The sequence below is a fragment of the Lichenostomus cassidix genome, chromosome 5 (genome assembly GCF_008360975.1).
Source record: "Lichenostomus cassidix isolate B80296 chromosome 5, HeHo_3.0, whole genome shotgun sequence".
NCBI classification, from domain to species: Eukaryota; Metazoa; Chordata; class Aves; order Passeriformes; family Meliphagidae; genus Lichenostomus; species Lichenostomus cassidix.
Genome location: NC_139486.1, coordinates 52,653,650 through 52,671,584, shown reverse-complemented (window position 1 = coordinate 52,671,584; position 17,935 = coordinate 52,653,650). Strand labels below are relative to the sequence as shown.

General features: G+C 40.6%; 1 protein-coding gene across 4 annotated transcripts in view; it reads left to right on the top strand.

Moving 5' to 3' along the window:
- The window catches only part of MICAL2 (microtubule associated monooxygenase, calponin and LIM domain containing 2), a 115,437-nt gene that overhangs the window by 20,203 nt on the left and 77,299 nt on the right, over positions 1-17,935 (top strand). For all 4 annotated transcript variants that reach the window (XM_085063099.1, XM_085063098.1, XM_085063097.1 and 1 more), the window contains exon 2: positions 1,819-2,171. In XM_085063099.1, the coding sequence (XP_084919225.1) occupies positions 1,908-2,171 (264 nt within the window). In that variant the 5' untranslated portion in view covers positions 1,819-1,907. The remainder of the gene's footprint in view (positions 1-1,818; positions 2,172-17,935) is intronic.

Genomic DNA, 17,935 nt, shown 5'->3' with positions numbered 1-17,935 from the left:
TAATTCTTGGAGGGCTTGAACCTGGGAAGCTGCAGGATGTCCTGAACTCCTTTTGAGTCAATGGGAGTTCATGGCACTCAGCTGCTTGGAAAATTAGACCTTCTGAAAGGCAGGGCATATAAAATGTTTGTGCTTTTACCTCACAAAGCCACAAAGCCCTTCAGAAAAGGGCATGAAACGTACTATAAATGAAGTATTCAGAGGGGAAAACAAAAATTTCCTGACTTATTCTTGGCACCAAATATTTAATCATGACATTTGGTCTAAGAAGTTGTACAAACTCTCAACATTGCCAATTTATTTTACCCACAAACCAACAACAGACTGATGTGCATACAAAGGTTATTTATTTTGAGTGCAGACAGGGAATGTGAGTATTCCAAATGCTTCCTTATATCTCCCCATGGGATCTCTTTAATAAGTTGCATAATATTTTTTTGAATTAGAGGATGGTAGGATAGACATGGTAGGTTTCTTCTTTACTTAAATACACTGGGTTTGTTTTTTCTTTTCCTATTTGAAGGAAATGCTAGCAGAAGGTGAATAGTTTGTGAACAGTGTTAAACTGAAAAGCATGACTTCAAAGGCCTTTCTAACAATTTATTCTAAAACTATCAGCCAACAGATGATGTTCCAAGTAAAATAACTAATTATGTGGGAAGTTAGGCAAGCATTGATTTAGTTTTTGGTTTCTTGGACTGGTAGATAATTCTTTAATAGCAAGAAAAAAATACATTACTTAAATTTCTGAACTTGAGTCCAGGTAAACCCTCTTCTGAGGACAAGTTTATACATAACCTGTAAGAATTTTCTTGGAAAATGAGAAAGCCGCTTGGATATTTTCTGTGGACCTTGGCTGACTCTAAGATGCTCCCCATTAGAGATGGAGAACAAGGTTAAAGAAGGATAAGGGAGTGCCGCAGTGAAAGTATTTTAGTTCTTTGAAACTTATGTTAATTTAGAATAGCGTTGCTCTTGCAGAATGTAAGGGAATTTATCTGGAATATCAGGCACAGTTTGACAGTGATCATGTTACTAGGAAAAGCCAGTGGGGCTTAGCAGGCCAAACATCATTACTTTATATCATCAGCACATGACAAGGTAAGACTCCAAACACATAACTTCAGCACTGAACATGTGGAGACATGGAGATAAAATTCCTTTCTATACACTAGAGCACCAAACCCTTTCTCATTTTGGCAAGAGAGTTAGGAAAAGGGGGGCTCTTTGATTACTTGTTTTCTGTTTCTTCAGTGCTGGTGTAACTTGTGATGATGTTTCTGCTTAGCCTGGTTTGTACATTTGCTTGTGGCAAAGGATTGTGCCACTTCTAAATTACTCTGGGTAAGCTGCACTCTTGGCCCTAACTTGTGCAACAGCATTAAAAAAAAAAATCCATCCAACAGTGTTGAATTTTGGCTGCAGGTTTCCATGAATTCTTAAGACCAAAATGTCACTTACTGTTACATAAATTCTGCTTGGGGAAAGAATTGGGACATTTGGGGTTTCTTCATCAGTTATCTAGGGCTGAAAAAGAAAAAGAAAAAAAAATCCTCAGGCTCTCAGTGAAGCTGGTTCTTCTTGAAGCAGTAGGCTTGAGTTAGCAGGGTTTTTAGAACAGTCTTTGTGAGTACAAGTGATGACAGCACGAGTATGTTCTGTTAGTTTGTAACACTTGGGTATCACTACTAGCTTTTTGTGCTTACTTGTCTAGTCCCTGTATGCTGGGTTTTTATATTCATATTGTATATGCAGTTTGTGGGTTTAATTTTGTCACACAGAACCCGCTCTAATGCGACCTGTGTTTGTCTTTTCTAGGAATAACATGCATAGAAGTACTCACTATTGTTGATCACCTGTACCCCGGCACAAGAGCTCCAGCTTAATCCTCTTCAAACTCTCAGAACATGGGGGAAAACGATGATGAAAAATACAATCAAGCTGGCCAGATATTTGAAAACTTTGTACAAGCATCAACATGCAAAGGCACCATTCAGGCCTTCAATATTCTCACTCGCCAACTTGAATTAGACCCCTTGGACAATAGAAACTTTTACACAAAACTGAAATCGAGAGTGAACACATGGAAGGCCAAAGCTTTGTGGAACAAGCTTGATAAGAGAGCAAGTCACAAAGAGTATAAACGTGGAAAGTCTTGTATGAACACTAAGGTAAGTGGAGTTCAGTTTTGGATTTCATAGCTGGGAAACTTTTAAACTTGTTTTTCTGCAGAAGCAAGGGTTCTACTATCACATGCAATGTGTTGGTTTATCTAACCTTCCCTTTAATATACTAAAACTGGTATCAACTGATTTGGACAAATTTTAAGGTATTTTTCTTCTGAAAGCTCTGTGCAAACACAGTGCCTATAAGAGTGGGCTTTAAAGCAGCCTGCTTTTCAGCCTGACTGAGATTTTCTGTCCTTTTATACATCATCACCAAACAGGCATAACATGCAAACTTTTGAAGAAGTAGACTGCATTCATTCCAGGCTCTCAAGAGCTACTTGCTTTATTAAACAGGGTTTTGCAAGGCACAGACTGTAACATATTCAGCAGGCTCCTCAGCTTTGTGCATGCTGTAAGAGACCAGGGCTGGCCAAATGTGTTCCAGCAGCAGTTCCCAAGCTGTTCTCTGGAAGTGCTGCTTGGAGGTCAGGGGATCTGTCTTTGTCACCTGGCGTTGGCTCTAGTTGCTAAACCACAGCAGAAGAAAATCCTGCAGTATTTATGGATTTAAGCCCTTTCCTGGTAGTGCTTTTTTGCAAGCAGAATGTGGATAATTGCTCTGTGGTAATTCCTGAAGGAGATGGTCTGCTTGGCTGTGGAGAACACAGGAAATGATCTTCTTTTTACAGAGCATGCAATACATATTTTGATAGAGAGCACCACTGAATATTGGTATAAATCTTGCTGACAAAACCATACAAAATACTCTAGCTCTTGCCAGTTGTTTCATCTGGCTGTCAGAATATTTCTACTAGCTTTGTCCCAAGACCAATTGACTTCTTTACTGAAGTTACTTCAAGAAGGGTAACTTATAAGAAGCTACTTGACTGTGTAGAAGTAGAATAGAGAGGAGGAGCACACTGGGGGATAACTAGACAGCAAAATGTGGAGGATTTTTAAATTAAAACTATCACTGCAGTGTTATTTCATGGACTCAGTAGACAGGCCATGTTGAAAGTCTCTTTCTTCTGGTTTGCGTCATTGACTGAAAATCCTTGAAAGCATGAGGGAGAAGGACACCAAGTTACCTTCAATACATACAGATTCCTGTGGTTTTATTCATTTTTCATAAGCTCCCAATGATTATTAATGTTTTCTGAGGTCATAAGGGTCCTTAATATAGTTTTACGTAGTAAAGGAGTATCATTGCAGCTATTTGCACTGTGTTCCTGGCAGGCTCTGGGGTTTTTTTCCTTTCCTTTTTCCCTTCATTTCTCTTTTTGACCTCTGCTTCCTTCCTCCCTTTTGTTCTCTGGAAAAGTCTTTGAACATATGTCATGGAGCATCTTTGTGATGAAAACAGACAGGAAAGGGAAGGAATGAGAAAGTGTCTGATGATTAACAAATTATAGGAAATATTCCACATGCACCTCACCATACACATACAGCCCCAGGTCCAAACTTCCATGGTTGTGAATTTGAGGAAGTATTTGCGACACAAAAAAGCAGTTTTAAGACCCATGTGAAATATAAAAACGAAGTCTTCTCTCAAGTAGTGACATTAAAAAGCCAAGGGTTTGTTCTGTAAACTTCTTAAGTAAAGTCATTAATTTTTATTTTGTGAGAACACTCGTGGAAATGGGTTGGTACATAAAATATATAGCCTGTGTAATGCTTTACAAGGTTGCCAAGAAGGAGGCTAATCAACACCTTCCACAGTGTTGAAAGAATGGTATTACTGCCCTTTAAAGATTTATTTTTAATGGCATGTTGTAAGTATTTGCAGAAATTAATGGACATTTGTCATGCACATATGACCAACTTGCAAATAGATATAAAATGTCTGTATGTGAACAGTGTGAGTATAGATATTCTGTGAAATACTTGGGGGTGTTCATCATGAACCTGGACTGTGCCCAGACCTGCACTTCTCTGTGTCATCACTGATTTAACGAGAGAAACATGAATCTTCAGATTGCTGGGAACGAGAGCAGCAACCACAGTCTGCGGGCTCGGTGGGGATATCTACCAAACATTCCTCGTGTGTGAATCACAGGCTGCTGCAAAGCCTATCTGTGTCTATCCCTACGGGAGAGGAGCCCTGCTGTGGTGGGAGAGCAGTGTGGAGCCCCTGCTCATTGCGGTGCTGTGCTCTTACAGCCCCACTTACAGATAAGGGATTCTCAGAAATGCTGGCAGCCCAGCCAATGCACTGAGATTAGGCTGCAGTAGGCATAGCACCCTTTCCCTCCAGTGCAGCTGGTGATTTTAACTTTGTCTTTTTTGTGCTGTGCCAGGTTCTGTTTTTAGTGGTGTAACAGGCAAGCAGGAGTTCACAGCTACATCCTGGCAGTGGTGCCCAGTGCTCATCTCTGTGGAGCTGCCTGGGGACTGCTTGAAGTAGATCAGCCTGGAGTAAAAATCCTACTTGTTAAAGCAGGATCGCAACTTGAGCAATGAGCTAAGTGGATTTTTGCAATTGCAGCTCTGTAAACAGAGCCAAGGTTGCTAGTAGGCATCATTTAAAAAAAAAATACATGACTTCAAGGCTTTAAATGAGGTTGTGGCCTTGAATGCTGTGGCTGAACCTGCAGCTCATAGTTCTTAGATACGGCTTTGCAATCTTCCCAATCTTTGGAGAAGATAAAGCAGATATAATACAATTGGGTTCTAAATTACTCATAGGAGGTTTTTAGTTGGTTTTTCTTTTTTTTTTTTTTATTTTTTAAACAAAATGAAAATCTGCTGCCTCATTCCAAAACTATTTGGGGGGGTTTTTTTGCATGGTGTTTAAGAGCTGAATGCTGCACTTGTTGATTTCTGTGCTTCTAAACTCTTCAGCCACACTTAAGTTACTCATTACAATATACACAAGTTTTATACATACAGAATGTTCCACTCCAGCTAAATAACAATAATCCTGTGTCTTAACTGCTCTTGAAGAACATTGCCAAATATGGCTTTCAAAGTTTTTACAATGATACAATTTTAAGCTGGATGAATAAAAGCAGTTGAGCAATTTTCAAGAAGTTCAAACCCTCTGCTATTTCGGAGTTGTCTTACTGGGTGCATTATTTTTCCTTGAATTCTTTGTTTGAAGAAAAAAAAACCAACCCAAAACAAAACCAGAGTGCTGTAGAAAAACATGCACAGAATTGGGGCAGAAATGAACTTCCTGAAACTGTTGGAGTCCACCTGTATGAATATGGAATCTGTAAAAAACACTAACTTCCTTCCATCTCAAACTTTTAAGTTGGGAGTTAGTCTTGTTCAAAATTTGTTTCTGGAGCTGGCACCTGCCCAGTTCACCAGCATTAGAGAGAAAGAGGTTTGTACTAATCAAGCAAAACTGTATATATGACACTGTGGTTTTAGCAAATATGTATAGAAAAAGAGCACTTTTTTTATGCTGACAAAGTTTCTCTCTGGTTTTCATCTTCCACTAATTAATGCAGAGGAGCATGCTTGGAATCTGAAGTGATTATTTCTTTAGGGAATGAAGCTGGACAATTGAAGAACATTAATGGTTTAATGCATGTTGTTCCCTATGCTAGCAGTTTGAATGTCACTGTCAATTTTTGAGCATGCAAAGCGTAATGCAATGATGAGCAAGAATTCATCCAGCTAGTGTTAGTATATTCATTAGCCTCTTTAAGACATCTGAGTGTTGCCTTTCTGTATGGAGCAGATTCATTACTGTATTTAAATTTACTTTCTGTTTACCTGTGTAAATGATATGAATATGTGCATGCACATATAAATGAGGCTCCCACTGGTGTTTGAGGTAGGTATGAATATGTATCAGAGGGTAGGACCTGGCTCATGCTGTGCACCTGAAATTCTGGCTCTCCCATGTTTCAGGAGAGCAGGGATTTGTGCATATGGAAACATCCCAGACTTACTCTGAGAGGAGGTGTTGGTTCTCTAAAGCATGCAAATGTAGTGTTGCCTTCCCCTTCAAATGTGCATGCTGTTTTTGCAAAATACATGCTTACACTTGAGAACTAAGAAGACTTTGCCTAAAGTGCTACCATGTAATTATCAACTGCCTTGGTAGACTCTGGTATTTCCCCCTGGATGTACGAGTTGAGGGGGACAGCACACAGGGCAGGGACAAATTCCTAGGCACAGCTTTGGTCTTCTGAGCATTGTCTGTATTTTAGATCCCACCTTAGGCACAGTTCCTGGGCAGGGGACTTGTACAATCTGAGCTCCTGTTTTGAGGCTGAACAATATTAGCATAAAGCAAGGTGCATTTAAAAACATATGTATGTGCATTTGTAGGTATATGTGTATGGAATATATGTATATGGAATCACATAAAATCCTAAAAAACAAATTCAATGATCTTGAAGTCTATCATAAAATCATTAGTTTGGGAAAGGCCTCTAAGATTGAGTCCAACTGGTTAACCCAGCACCACTGTGTTCACCACTAAATCAGGTCCCCAAATGCCTCTCTGGTTTTACTCACTCCTGAACTCAGCCTTTCAAATCTTGTGTTATAATCGATGAGGTTTCCTTCCAAAAGCTCCTGTTGGGAGACTTATTGCAAGAGAATGACTCTAAAATTATTTTTAACTATGTTTCCAGGACTTAGTTAAGAATGGAGTGGCTCTTTTTGGTACTGTCATGTGCTGTCAGTCTGACTGGGACTCGGTGGCATCGATGTTCCTGATGCAGAGAGTGCTTCATGGAGATGCTTTAGCCAACACAGCGCTACAGAGAGCATGTGGTTTCAGGGGAGTTTGGCCAGGGTGTGAGTCAGCAGAGGAGGAGCCCTGGATCAGCATTGGGGTTGGAGGTTTTGTGACTGAACCTGAGCTGTGTCTCCCCATTCTAACCACACTGGTGTACCTGTGAGCAGTTAAACGGGGGATGGTCTTTATCTGCAAACCCCTTCCACTCCTTTTCACATTGTCTCCATTTCTAAAGACTGCCAAGTGAATGCCTTGGGAGTTAACACAACCTATTTGGCCCTGTGCTCTCCTTCCCACAGAGTTGAGAAAGGGAAAGGAGCTCCTGGGTGATCAGCAGCATGAGCAGTGGGTGCCAGGTCTCTCTCCTTGTTAGGTAGAAACTGGCTTCCTACCAGTCCTCAGTTGTTTACAAACATCCTATTCTGTAGCCTTGCCCCTCATGATAAACCAGGCAGGTTGAGTTCCATATGTCTTCCTCTCCCCACCTTCCTCTGCCGTGCTAAACAAATACTTGTCCCTTAATTAAGCAAATAATCCAGCATGTATAAACCTGCAGGTAAGGTGGATAAATTTCCTCCCCAAGTGCTGGCATTTGTTGATCCTTCAGAGGCAACTGGGATTTTCAACCAGGTTTCTCCAGTGCTTTGCATACCAGTACAGAAGCCTGTAAGTTTGAGTGTTCAGCTGACCTGAATGATTGCATCCCTCAAGACAAACATTTGGTTTTTAATTGAGTAATTGAATTGTAAGATGAAAGAAGGGGATGCCAGTTGTGCTCCAACAGAAAAAATATCCATAATTTAATGAAAACTTTAACCTCTTCATAAATAGTAAATACCCATCCCTTTTGCTGGATTTACTGATTTCTTCAAAATAATTATTGTAATGGGGATATTTCCAAACCTGATAAATCGTGGTTTATAATGAACACACCAAACTTGTTGCAGATATATTAGATAGTGTTCCTAACTTGCTTATTTTAATAAAAAGGCATTCCTATGAAGTTCATAAAACTTGAACTAGTCAGCTAGAAGATGACTGCCAAGTTTAGGAAGTTGAGGGAATGAAAGGTTGTGGCTTGTTACAAAGAGACATTCAGCTGCTTTTTGTGTGTGTGTTTGTGTGTTTGTGTTTTTTAAAGAAACCAAACAAGCAGTGCTTGGATAGCAGAATCCAGAAGCTGACAAGGTTTGGGGAATATTAAAGGTCACATGTTCTACTGACTTTAGGTGGCACCTAGGTGTGTCTGGTATACTTGAAAGACAAGCTGTTTATTTTGGTATTTGTGCTTCTTTGCTTTTGCCTTTTAGGACAGGGCATCTAAAGCCTTGCACTGAATTTGTGCTCTAGATTTATTTTTAAGGATTTTAATAAGCCATTTCTATTTCAAAGCTGTAGAAAATATAGGACTAATGAGGATGAGTGGCAAGGAAGATTTGCTTGAGATGAGTAGAGAAGCAGTAAATCACCTCTAACATGCAGTGAAACAATAGTTGTTGAACACTGCATACGCATTCATTTCTCTAAGGATTTTTAGAGTGGGGATAGGAAGAAGCTGGGGTGATGACAGGACACACAGCAGACAGTTCTTTGTAAAAAAAACAAAGTATTTGACTCTTTGTGATGTATTTTAGACTGAGATTGGGCCAAATTACATCAGCAAAAGCAAATGTTTGGCATGTAATTGGGTAATGAAATCACTTTATTTTCATTATCCTGGAGACATTTCCACAAACACACAGTTTTTTCAGCTTTATCAGTCATGAAAAGCAATGAAGCCTGGCCAAAGCCGAGTAATCAGACAGTCTAGATAAGACTTTTTAGGCATTTGGAATTTAAATTTTTTTTGGCTTGGAAGGTAACAGTAGCTTTACATCTGTATTTTGACAGAAGTGTGCTGTTTCCCTGTCCCTCACTTAATGGCTTTGCAAGTAATCAAGAGAAGGGAACTGTCCCACCCTGACCTGATTTCCTAGATATTTTATGAAGATTCCCACAGGGAGTGAGACACAGTCACTTTCACACAAACCACCACTATTGTCACTGCAAGTGGCTTAATTAGGTCTGAATGAAAAAAAAGGTTATGACAGGGTGTGTTCCTGCTTTGTAGGGTTTTGGGGTTTGGTTCTTTGAAGCAGCTGGGCTGTGTCCATCCACCAGGCGAGCTGCTCTGGGGGTGCAAGGGGTGCTCCAGGGCAGGATGTTTTGCTCCAGTCAGGTCTTTCTCCTGCCTTCCAAGCGACCCCGTGTGGGTGTTAGGGGCTTGGTGCCAGATGTGGTTGTCAGGGGGTCAGTGCCAGATGTGGTCATTAGGGGTTTGTTGTTAGCTACACTTCCAGCTTTGCTCTGGTAATGTTTGTGTACTGATAAGTGAGGAAATACATAACTTTTGCTACCAAGAAGTGATTAAACACTTGGCTGCTAAACCCCAGATTTCAGACAATAAGGCAATTTCCTGTCTCCTGCAGCTGAGGTCCTTCCCAAGGTTCCCATGTCTGCCCTGAGAACAGGGGGTTCTGGGATGTGGTTGCTCTCTTTCTGCTGACATGCATAGTTCTACATTATCTGCTGTTCAGGACTCAGTGCAGATAGCTTTTAGTATACTTTTCATAGAATGGAAAATACTGTAGTTCTAAGGTGCTGTACAATAAGAGAAAATGTAAAATATTTTAGTAGAAGATTAGTTTCTTAAACAAACAAGAAATTTTCTTTTTGCATTTTCTCCCAAAAAGGTCGTAACAGTGATGGTGTTCATGGTGAAAAAAGAAGTTTAACTGGTATCTATCAAAGCAGAAAAAAGTAGAAATTCCCTTTTAATGCCCTTGAAATTGGTTTAATTTGCTGTACTTTCTTTGCTACACTGTTAAAGGTGGAGTATTTTTGTCAGATGGTTCTTGACATTCCCACATTTCCTAACAAGTCTGTGCTTACACACAAAATCCATGTCTACAAACAGCCAGATTTCTGCAAATTGTTTGCCATTTCAGGTCTCTGAGATATTTGTGTGTTAATCTGAAATCAACAGGGTAAAATTGCTAAAAACTCCTAGAAGACTATGAACCTTCCAACAGAGGAGTGTAATACCCAGAGAAAATTGGGAATATACTGCAGAAGATGATCTGGTGCTTGTAACGAGCCTCACATCCAGCCTTGATTCCAAAGGGTGCTGATCCAAGGGGAGCTGATGTCTGAGGAGGCCTGCAGTGTGAGGGACTGGGGTAGTTTCCTTTCCACCTTCTTGGTGCAGGTGGAACCCCAGCTAAAATGTTCTGTCAGGTAAACTGGAGCAAGTCTAGAGCAGAGCAGCAGGAATAGTCAGAACTTCAGAGAGAATGTGACCTGCAGGAGAGCCTTAAATACCTTTACTTAATCTATGTTGGGGAAGAGCCTGGGGGGGAGCACCACGGAGCTACTTGGAGCACTGTCAGAACTGCTGTGGCATTTCACCTTCTGTCTCTTGTAGTCTTGCTGACGCTGGTAGATCAAGTTCTGATTAGCTTTTCAGAGTTTGTGTTGTGCCCTGGACATTTGTTGCTCCCGGAGAACAGCTTGTGTTTTTCCAAGGGCATGCTGTTTCTACTTGACAAACCAACCAAGAGATATTGCCTGACTTGTATTGCATCACTCTCTGGATTTGTTCATCTAACTGAGATACTGTCTGAGCAGGAACCATGTGGTTCTGCCACGCTGTGAGTTAGCCTTGTGTTGTTTCCTTCTTCTGCCCCTCTGAAAGATTTACGAAAGCAGCTCTGAAAGGACCTGTGCAAGAGCAAGTGCTCCTTCCTCCCAGTCCTGTCCTGCCTGCACTCTGCCATCCTTGCAGGATTTACAATTCAGATAAAACAACTGCTCCAGGGTAAATTGCAACTCAGATTAGAAAACACTGCAGGAGATGGCAGTGAGCTTCCTGCCAAGGACTACACACCCAGAGCAGTAATAACAAGTTATGCAGATCAGCAAGTGCTCAGTGGAAGGCAAAAGCATTTCTCTCAGGTTTCTTCTCCCTGCCTTTTTCTCTTATTTGTGCTTTAGCAAGGTAGGAAATAATGGCATCGGGTAGGAAGCCATTTGTGACTGGTGGGGCTGCTGCTGGCTTTGGTCCCTGCTTGGGCAGCCATGGTTCTGTGAGTCCTGCCTGGCTGGAGGCACCCGGGGTAGGAAGTTCACTGCCTGTCAGCCCAGATCCAGCCCTGATAGTGGCAGAACAAGCGTGGCTGGTGTTGTTGAGGCAGGTGCCTCCATCTGAATTTCACCCTGCTTGGAATGTGAAAACAGACTCATTAATACGTGTAAATAAACACTGGTCTTCTGTGTATGTTTATCTCCCTTCTATTGTGTTGGATGTTGGTGTAAAAGGGACTAATACACCTTATGATGTGCAATTTGCTGCCAAATTTTATGTCTTCAGCTCTCTGCCCCTCTTTTTGAAGCATGCTTTTTATCTTTTTTTGCCATTTTATATTTAATTTTACTTTTGAGACCCTTTCCATCAGTAATAAGGGTTATTATGTACCTTCTTTATTTTCAGCCAAAAATGGTATAGGAAATAATAGCCAGAGGTGCTGAAGTTTAACTTTCATTGTGTGACCTGCTGCCAGCAGCCTGGTTTGTGGGTCCTGTGAGTGCTGTTAACTTTCCCTGCTGTCAGAAAGCTTCCTAAAACATGTTGTGCTAAAGGTAAATATTTTTAATTCTGTTTGTTTGAACAATTCAAGTCCATCTTGCTTGCTGGCACTATTGGATGCTATGTTTATAAGAGGTGCTGGTTGGTAATTCATAGTGTTCTCAAATTCTAAGAAAAACTGTAAAAAGTAAAAGCATTGTCTACCGATGGTAAACTGGTTTTGCCAGCGACCAGTTAAACTAGAAGAAAAATCAGATTATCATTCTTTTTGGAGCTGTATTTAGTGTTACTTATTAAGTGTCTGTGAGTGATAGCAGTGGAAATGCAGTGACTTTGAAGGCTGCATGATGATCTGGAAAAAAAAAAATTACCCCAGGACCCCAAAATTACTGCCTTCTTGTACAGTATTGCATTTTGAGCTCATCTGCACTGCCGTACAGTCATTCTGCTTAGGAGAGTTAGGAATGATGGTATTAAGTGATTAAGATCCTTTAAAATAAATAATAATTTAAAAATCTGGGTTCTGACTCAGACCTGATGTCTAGCTCTATATGAGCTTATTTACACAGGATTGACTTCTAAAAGCCACATCTTACATGAGAGTTGGTTAACAATTCACCTAACAGAAGGTTGTATTTTAGAACATATTCTAAATACTGTGAAATATCCTCAAAGTAACTTGACTCACCACTTATTGAAAAAGCAGCTTTCAAGTGGAAGCTCAGCTCATTGATTAGATTGCTGTGATTGTTGTTTGGTTAAAAGTCCCAGGTTCAGTGTAGTATCCCATTGCTGTGGAGGGGCCAGGCTGTAGCAATAGGAGTGTATTTTTAAAGCGTGTTACCAACCTCTTGCTGTAACAAAGGCATGGTTGTTGACCAACCTGCCTGCATGCTTTAGATGCCATGTAGCATGAGAAATCCTTTCCTCTGGGTACATAGACAAGTCCTTTGCTGGCTAGGCAGCCCCTGGCCCTGGAAACCATGTAGAGCATTAACCATTTTCTCTCAGTCACTACTCACAAAGCTCCCAAGACTCCAGGCTTGGCCTCTGCTGTGCCCACAGGTGAGGCTCTCAGTGCCCTTCTTTATCTCTCTTCATTAGTTCTTTGTTTCTTGGTGAATTCTTATGTTTCATGGTTTCGTTTTGGGCTCTTTTGGCTAAGTTTTTAAGTATAGCCTTGGAGCACTATCTCAGTGTGACAGGCGTAAGCCTACAGAAAACAGGCCAGGTACTTACTTGCTGCCAACCATGTTCATGGCTGGGATAGTCAGTCAACATTCTTTCTGCAAGGTTTATCTTGTTTTCACTTTGATTGTTTAAACAACTGACCAAAAAAAGAAAAGAAAGCAATCTCTTCTGGGTTTTGGGTGTGGGATTGTTTTTTTTTTCTTCCCTGTGTTTTGGTTACAATGAAAGGCAGGTAAGAGAACAGCAAACACACTTAATTCCAAAGGATGTTAGAGGGCTTATTTTGTGCTTTATTTAAGGAGATTTTTGGATTAAAGCAGTTGTCTGGTTTCTGGTGGATATGTTGACTGAAATAAATATAACATTTTTTGTTAGATAATGTGCAGGTTTTTTCAGGTGACTGTAATTGGTGCAGGGGAACGGAAGATTACTAGGGATACTCTCTGGTATTATGTCTGTCAATTGCAATATTTAAAAAAATTATTTTTGCAAACTCTTATAAAACATCTGAGATCAAGTCACCATATTTAAATGTGACCAATGCCACCTGAGAGAGCTCCTCAGAAAAGCTCCAAAGTCCTGACAGCTCTGATGAATCATGGAAGGCACTTTTTGACCTTCTAACACCCTGAGTGCACGCAGCCCCTCTTTAATGTGCAGCATAGCAGAATACAAGTTTCAGACATCTTTCATACCATTGTTTTAGTTTCAAACTCTATGGAAAGATTTTTTTTTTAAAATAAACAGATCTAATATTAGTACATATATCCATGTGACAGAGAGGATGGATGGACAAGTGTGTCCAAATACATGCAGGAAAAATGAAGGCACATGCTTTTTTCCATGCAGAAGCTTATCTTCCAAAAAAGAGAAAAAAATCCTGGTAAAGATGAGCCAAATGAATGCAATAAATGTACTAATGTTTCACTTCTGGCGTTTTGACTCAGTGAAACAGGAGGGCAATAAAGATAGATCCTCTGATCCCTGGATTGTGCTGTGTCCAGCTGCGAGCACAGCAGCTGCAGGGCACAGAGCTGGGGAAAGAACTGTGGCCAAAATCAGCCTATGTTAGGTAGCCCCAAATCCATGTTACAGTCTTAGAAGGGGGAAAAAAAAAAAAAGAAAGCTGTGACTCCAGTCACTGATCTGGGAGAGGACAAAGCTGCCCGTTTCTGAGGTGCTCAGCTGGGGGTACAAAGGGTAAAATACTGGAGGAATTGAAAGCAGAAGTAGACTCATGGGGATGCACTGAATTAATGAATTGACACTGTTTCGTTGCAATTTAGGGTGTGTGAGCCTCACTGTTCTCAGCTGTCTTTGAACTTCCCCTACAGTGGTATTTATGTGGTGTTCACTCTCCAAAAATGCCCGTTCAGCAAGATCCAGCTAGTCTTAATAATATTTTAAGGTAGGTTTTTGGAACTATTTGTAGTGTATTTAAGCAGTGTCCATGTAACCCTTTGGATAGTTAGGATCTTTCATTAAAATACGTCGGAGTATTGTTTTTGTCAAATTACACATTTTTAACCTTACTATTTCTATAAGGAGCTCATAAAACAGTACAACAGAGAAAAATACACTTTAAAAGATTGTATAATCTTTGTAGTGCAGGTTTAATTAGCTCCTAGGCCTTCTCCTTCCCCTCTTTCTTTGATGGAGGAATTAATTTTTATTAAAAATAAAGCTTCAGCCTGTGACATTTTTAATGTTATCTGAAGTGGCATATAGATTTCCGTTTTTCAGTGTCTTCCATGATAATATTTCAAACTTTAAAACTAGATTGATTATTCAGTGGGTTCAGAGTGCATTTGGCTGCACTGTTGTATCCGGTGGCTGTCAGTGAATTTATGTGATAAAATCTGAGGCTGCAAATGGGAGATGAACTGTAAGTCAGTAAGTCAGGAATGTCCCACTGAGCAGTCCTATTTTTGCCAGAAGCATTTTCATATCTAGTAAAGGGGATGGACTGAAAAGCGTTGTGGTGCAGAAAGCTTCTGGTAGCCGTCTGCCTTAGCTGCTTATGCAGCTGTTTTTCTTTGGAGCCTTTCCAGGGGAACAGTCGCTGCTGTTCCAGAAAATGTGTTGTTTCATTACATTTCGTGCCTGTCTCATGTTGCATCACATTAAGCCCTATCACTAATAAACACTTGTCTAAATCCATGTAGGATGTGAGCCTCTGGAATCAGCCAAATCAGTCCTTGGTGCACCCCTGTCACTTTGGATGTTGCACAAAGGCGAAGTCACGGATCTGGTGGCTGCGGAAATGAAGGTGCCTGAGGCTCAGAGCAAGTGATGGAAGAGGGTTTGCCATGGGAAGGCAAAGCATTGTGTCCCTCTGAGTCCTACAGGCAGAGCCTCCTGTCACTGGGTAGGGAGGCCCACAGCTGCTGAGGACAGTGCAGTCACAAGGGTCAGGGGGCTTTGAGGCATGTGGGGAAAGCCACCCCTTGGTGCTCCTTTTTGGGAGCACAAGCCATTCCTGTAGGTTGTCTTCCAACTGATGATCTAGCTAAATATTGCGTATGAACTAAAGACAGTTGAATAACCTGGGCAGATGTTTTTTCTAGTTTTTCATCAGTATGTGTGTGCATTTCCACTTCTCACTTTACATGCCATAGGACAACAAAGGGTGTGTCTGTGTCTATCCAGCTGTTGTTGAGCTGGAGGCTAAAAATAATGTCCTCTCTTTCACCTCCAAAACAACTGGGCGGCAGAAATGAGAAAATCGTGGATTCCTGGAATGGTTGAAGCTTCTGTCTTCATCCCAAGAAAATACAGGGAGTGAATCATCATTTTACACCCCTTTGTTTTCCAGGATTAATTTGATGTTTGGGTACCTTGAGCAGGGGAGGAGTGAGGGATTTGGAGTGGGATGACCACAGTGCGATAATGCACTGGGCTACAACAGGATTTATCTATTCTTAACTATGCAAAGAGGTTGGTGTTTGTTGCATCCCCCAGCCCCCGCCATGCTACTAGCTACTGGTAGATTCCTTGAGCATGTAAATGCTGAGAGCTAATGTTATTTTACATTTTTCAAGGTCAATGCATAGGCTGTGCCTTTCAGTTATAGCAGATGAGATTTTTGTGACTAGGTTGCTGTGGAGTGTTATTTTGAGGTGGGTTTTTTTGTTTGTTTGTTGTTTTGGGGTTTTTTTTTGGTTTGTTGGTTTTGGTGGGGGTTTTTTTCGGTTAAGAACAGTGGTGGTATTGTTGCTCTTTCACTCCTTTCTTCTAAGCCCTGCATTGTTTCTGCAAGCTTACTTTACTGTGTGAGAACCAATGGAGGCATTCTGCAAATTCTCAGCTGTTAAACTGCATATGGTTTTTCCAGAGTGGGATGCAGGTGCCTGGATTCACAGGCTGCCAATTTAATAGTGGGGAGCAGGAGGGGTGGCAAGAGGCCCCTGCTTTGCACTCTTCCTTTGTTCCTCTCCTATTTTGAGTCATATATTTGTACATTATATACAGGAGATCATCTCATAATCCTGTGCTTGGCACAGTAGCTGTTGCGCTATTGGAGAGGTAATTTGTGCTGCCATTTAGCTCAGCACTAGGAATATTTCCTGGAGATTTTGAAGGCACTGCCATTCCTAAACATACTTGTAGAGAGAAAGTAGCATCTCTTACAGTCAGACCGACCCTTGACTGGAATCAAGCTTATGAGATTTACCAAATGTTGTGTGTGTTTATATTAGTACAAGTGAAAATTTCTGATATATTTTAATTGTAGCAGGAAGAAACCCATGAAGTTCTGCTCTGTTTCAGTCTGAAGATAAATAAAGCATTGAGTACTGTGCTTGGTTAATAGCGTGGGACAAGATTTATACAGAAACAATTATCTTTTTAGGGAACAGTACAATATTTAACAGTATCATAGAAACATAGTATTTACCCAGCAACTTGGATAAACAACTTCTACAAAATTTGCATGGGCTTATTAGTGTTTTATTGTGAAGTGCAAAAGTGTCCATGCTTTACTTATTAAGTATGAATTTAAACTGAAATAGTCCAAAGTTAGTCACTAGGCAACTATTACTGGCCTTGAAACTTGGCCTCCTTCAATGGCAATTTTCTAACCCATATTCTTTCTGTAACTTTGCCTTTATGTAGGTGCTGTTCTTGGGGAATGCATTAAATTCAATGAAGCTTCTCATTTGACAGAAAATATTTGCATACATTTACAGGCAGAAGATTAGCCATTTATACTAAGAAGTTTTCACCAAGAAAAAGGTCTTCTCTCGGTGTTACTATCTTTCACTGACACGATGTTCTATCAGTTGTAAAACAAGATGTAACATCTGACTTGATACTGATTCTTCAGGCAGGTCACAGAAGTCTGGTCATGATCTTATTCTTTCATAAGCTGCCCTGTAAAACTGTACAAGACTTTCTCCCTTCATTTCCATCTTGAGCAAGAAGTATGCAAAAGCTCTTTGTCTTTTCTTTTCAGCAACTGTTACATTGAATAATTTGTAGAAGATGCTTTGAAAAGTCAAGTTGCCCTTTAGCTTTGTGGGGGATGATCTGGCACTGTTAAAAGGCAGTTGATGTGTGAATGGTGATGTGGATGTCAAGAAGCTGTTGGCATTTGTCCATTCAGGATTGATTGGTTGAGACTCCCTTACGTGATGCCACTTGTCATGATCTGTGTTATATTGCAAGAAATTAGTTTCAAAAGCAGGCCCTGATGAGCCAGGAGACTGGGATAACAGGAAGGGAAAATAGGATTTCATTCAAAGTTTGCTGTAGGCTGGCTGCAAGGTTTCTTCTGCGACAGTTGGTAAGCAGACTGCTGGGTGGCATGGTCCCTTCCCTTACTTAATAAAGATAGGAACTCAAATGTTGTAAGAATTACTTTTGCAAGGGTTTTGTGCTGGTTTTGACCCCAGAAGTTTCAAAATCAGATGAAAAAGTGCCAAGAGTAAGTTCTACACCAGCAGGAAGTATCCTTAATAAATCAAAGAACAAATAGCTCTGTGATGTAGATAAATGTGTTTCTGGAAGGTAACCATGGGTGATGGCAAACATACAACCATTTTTCATGGTGTCTCTAGGCAATTATGAAGATACTTTGTCAGTGGTGATAGGAGGAGGGGAGAGGGCAGAATCCTCCTTAAAATTCTACATACTGTGTTGCAAAGCACCAGGAGGAACGAAGGGTTTTCTGTATGGGTTTTGTGTTTTGGCAGGATCCACTATGACTAAACCTCCAAAGATTGCTGTTTCTTTTTATATTTTCTTTTAAGTTGC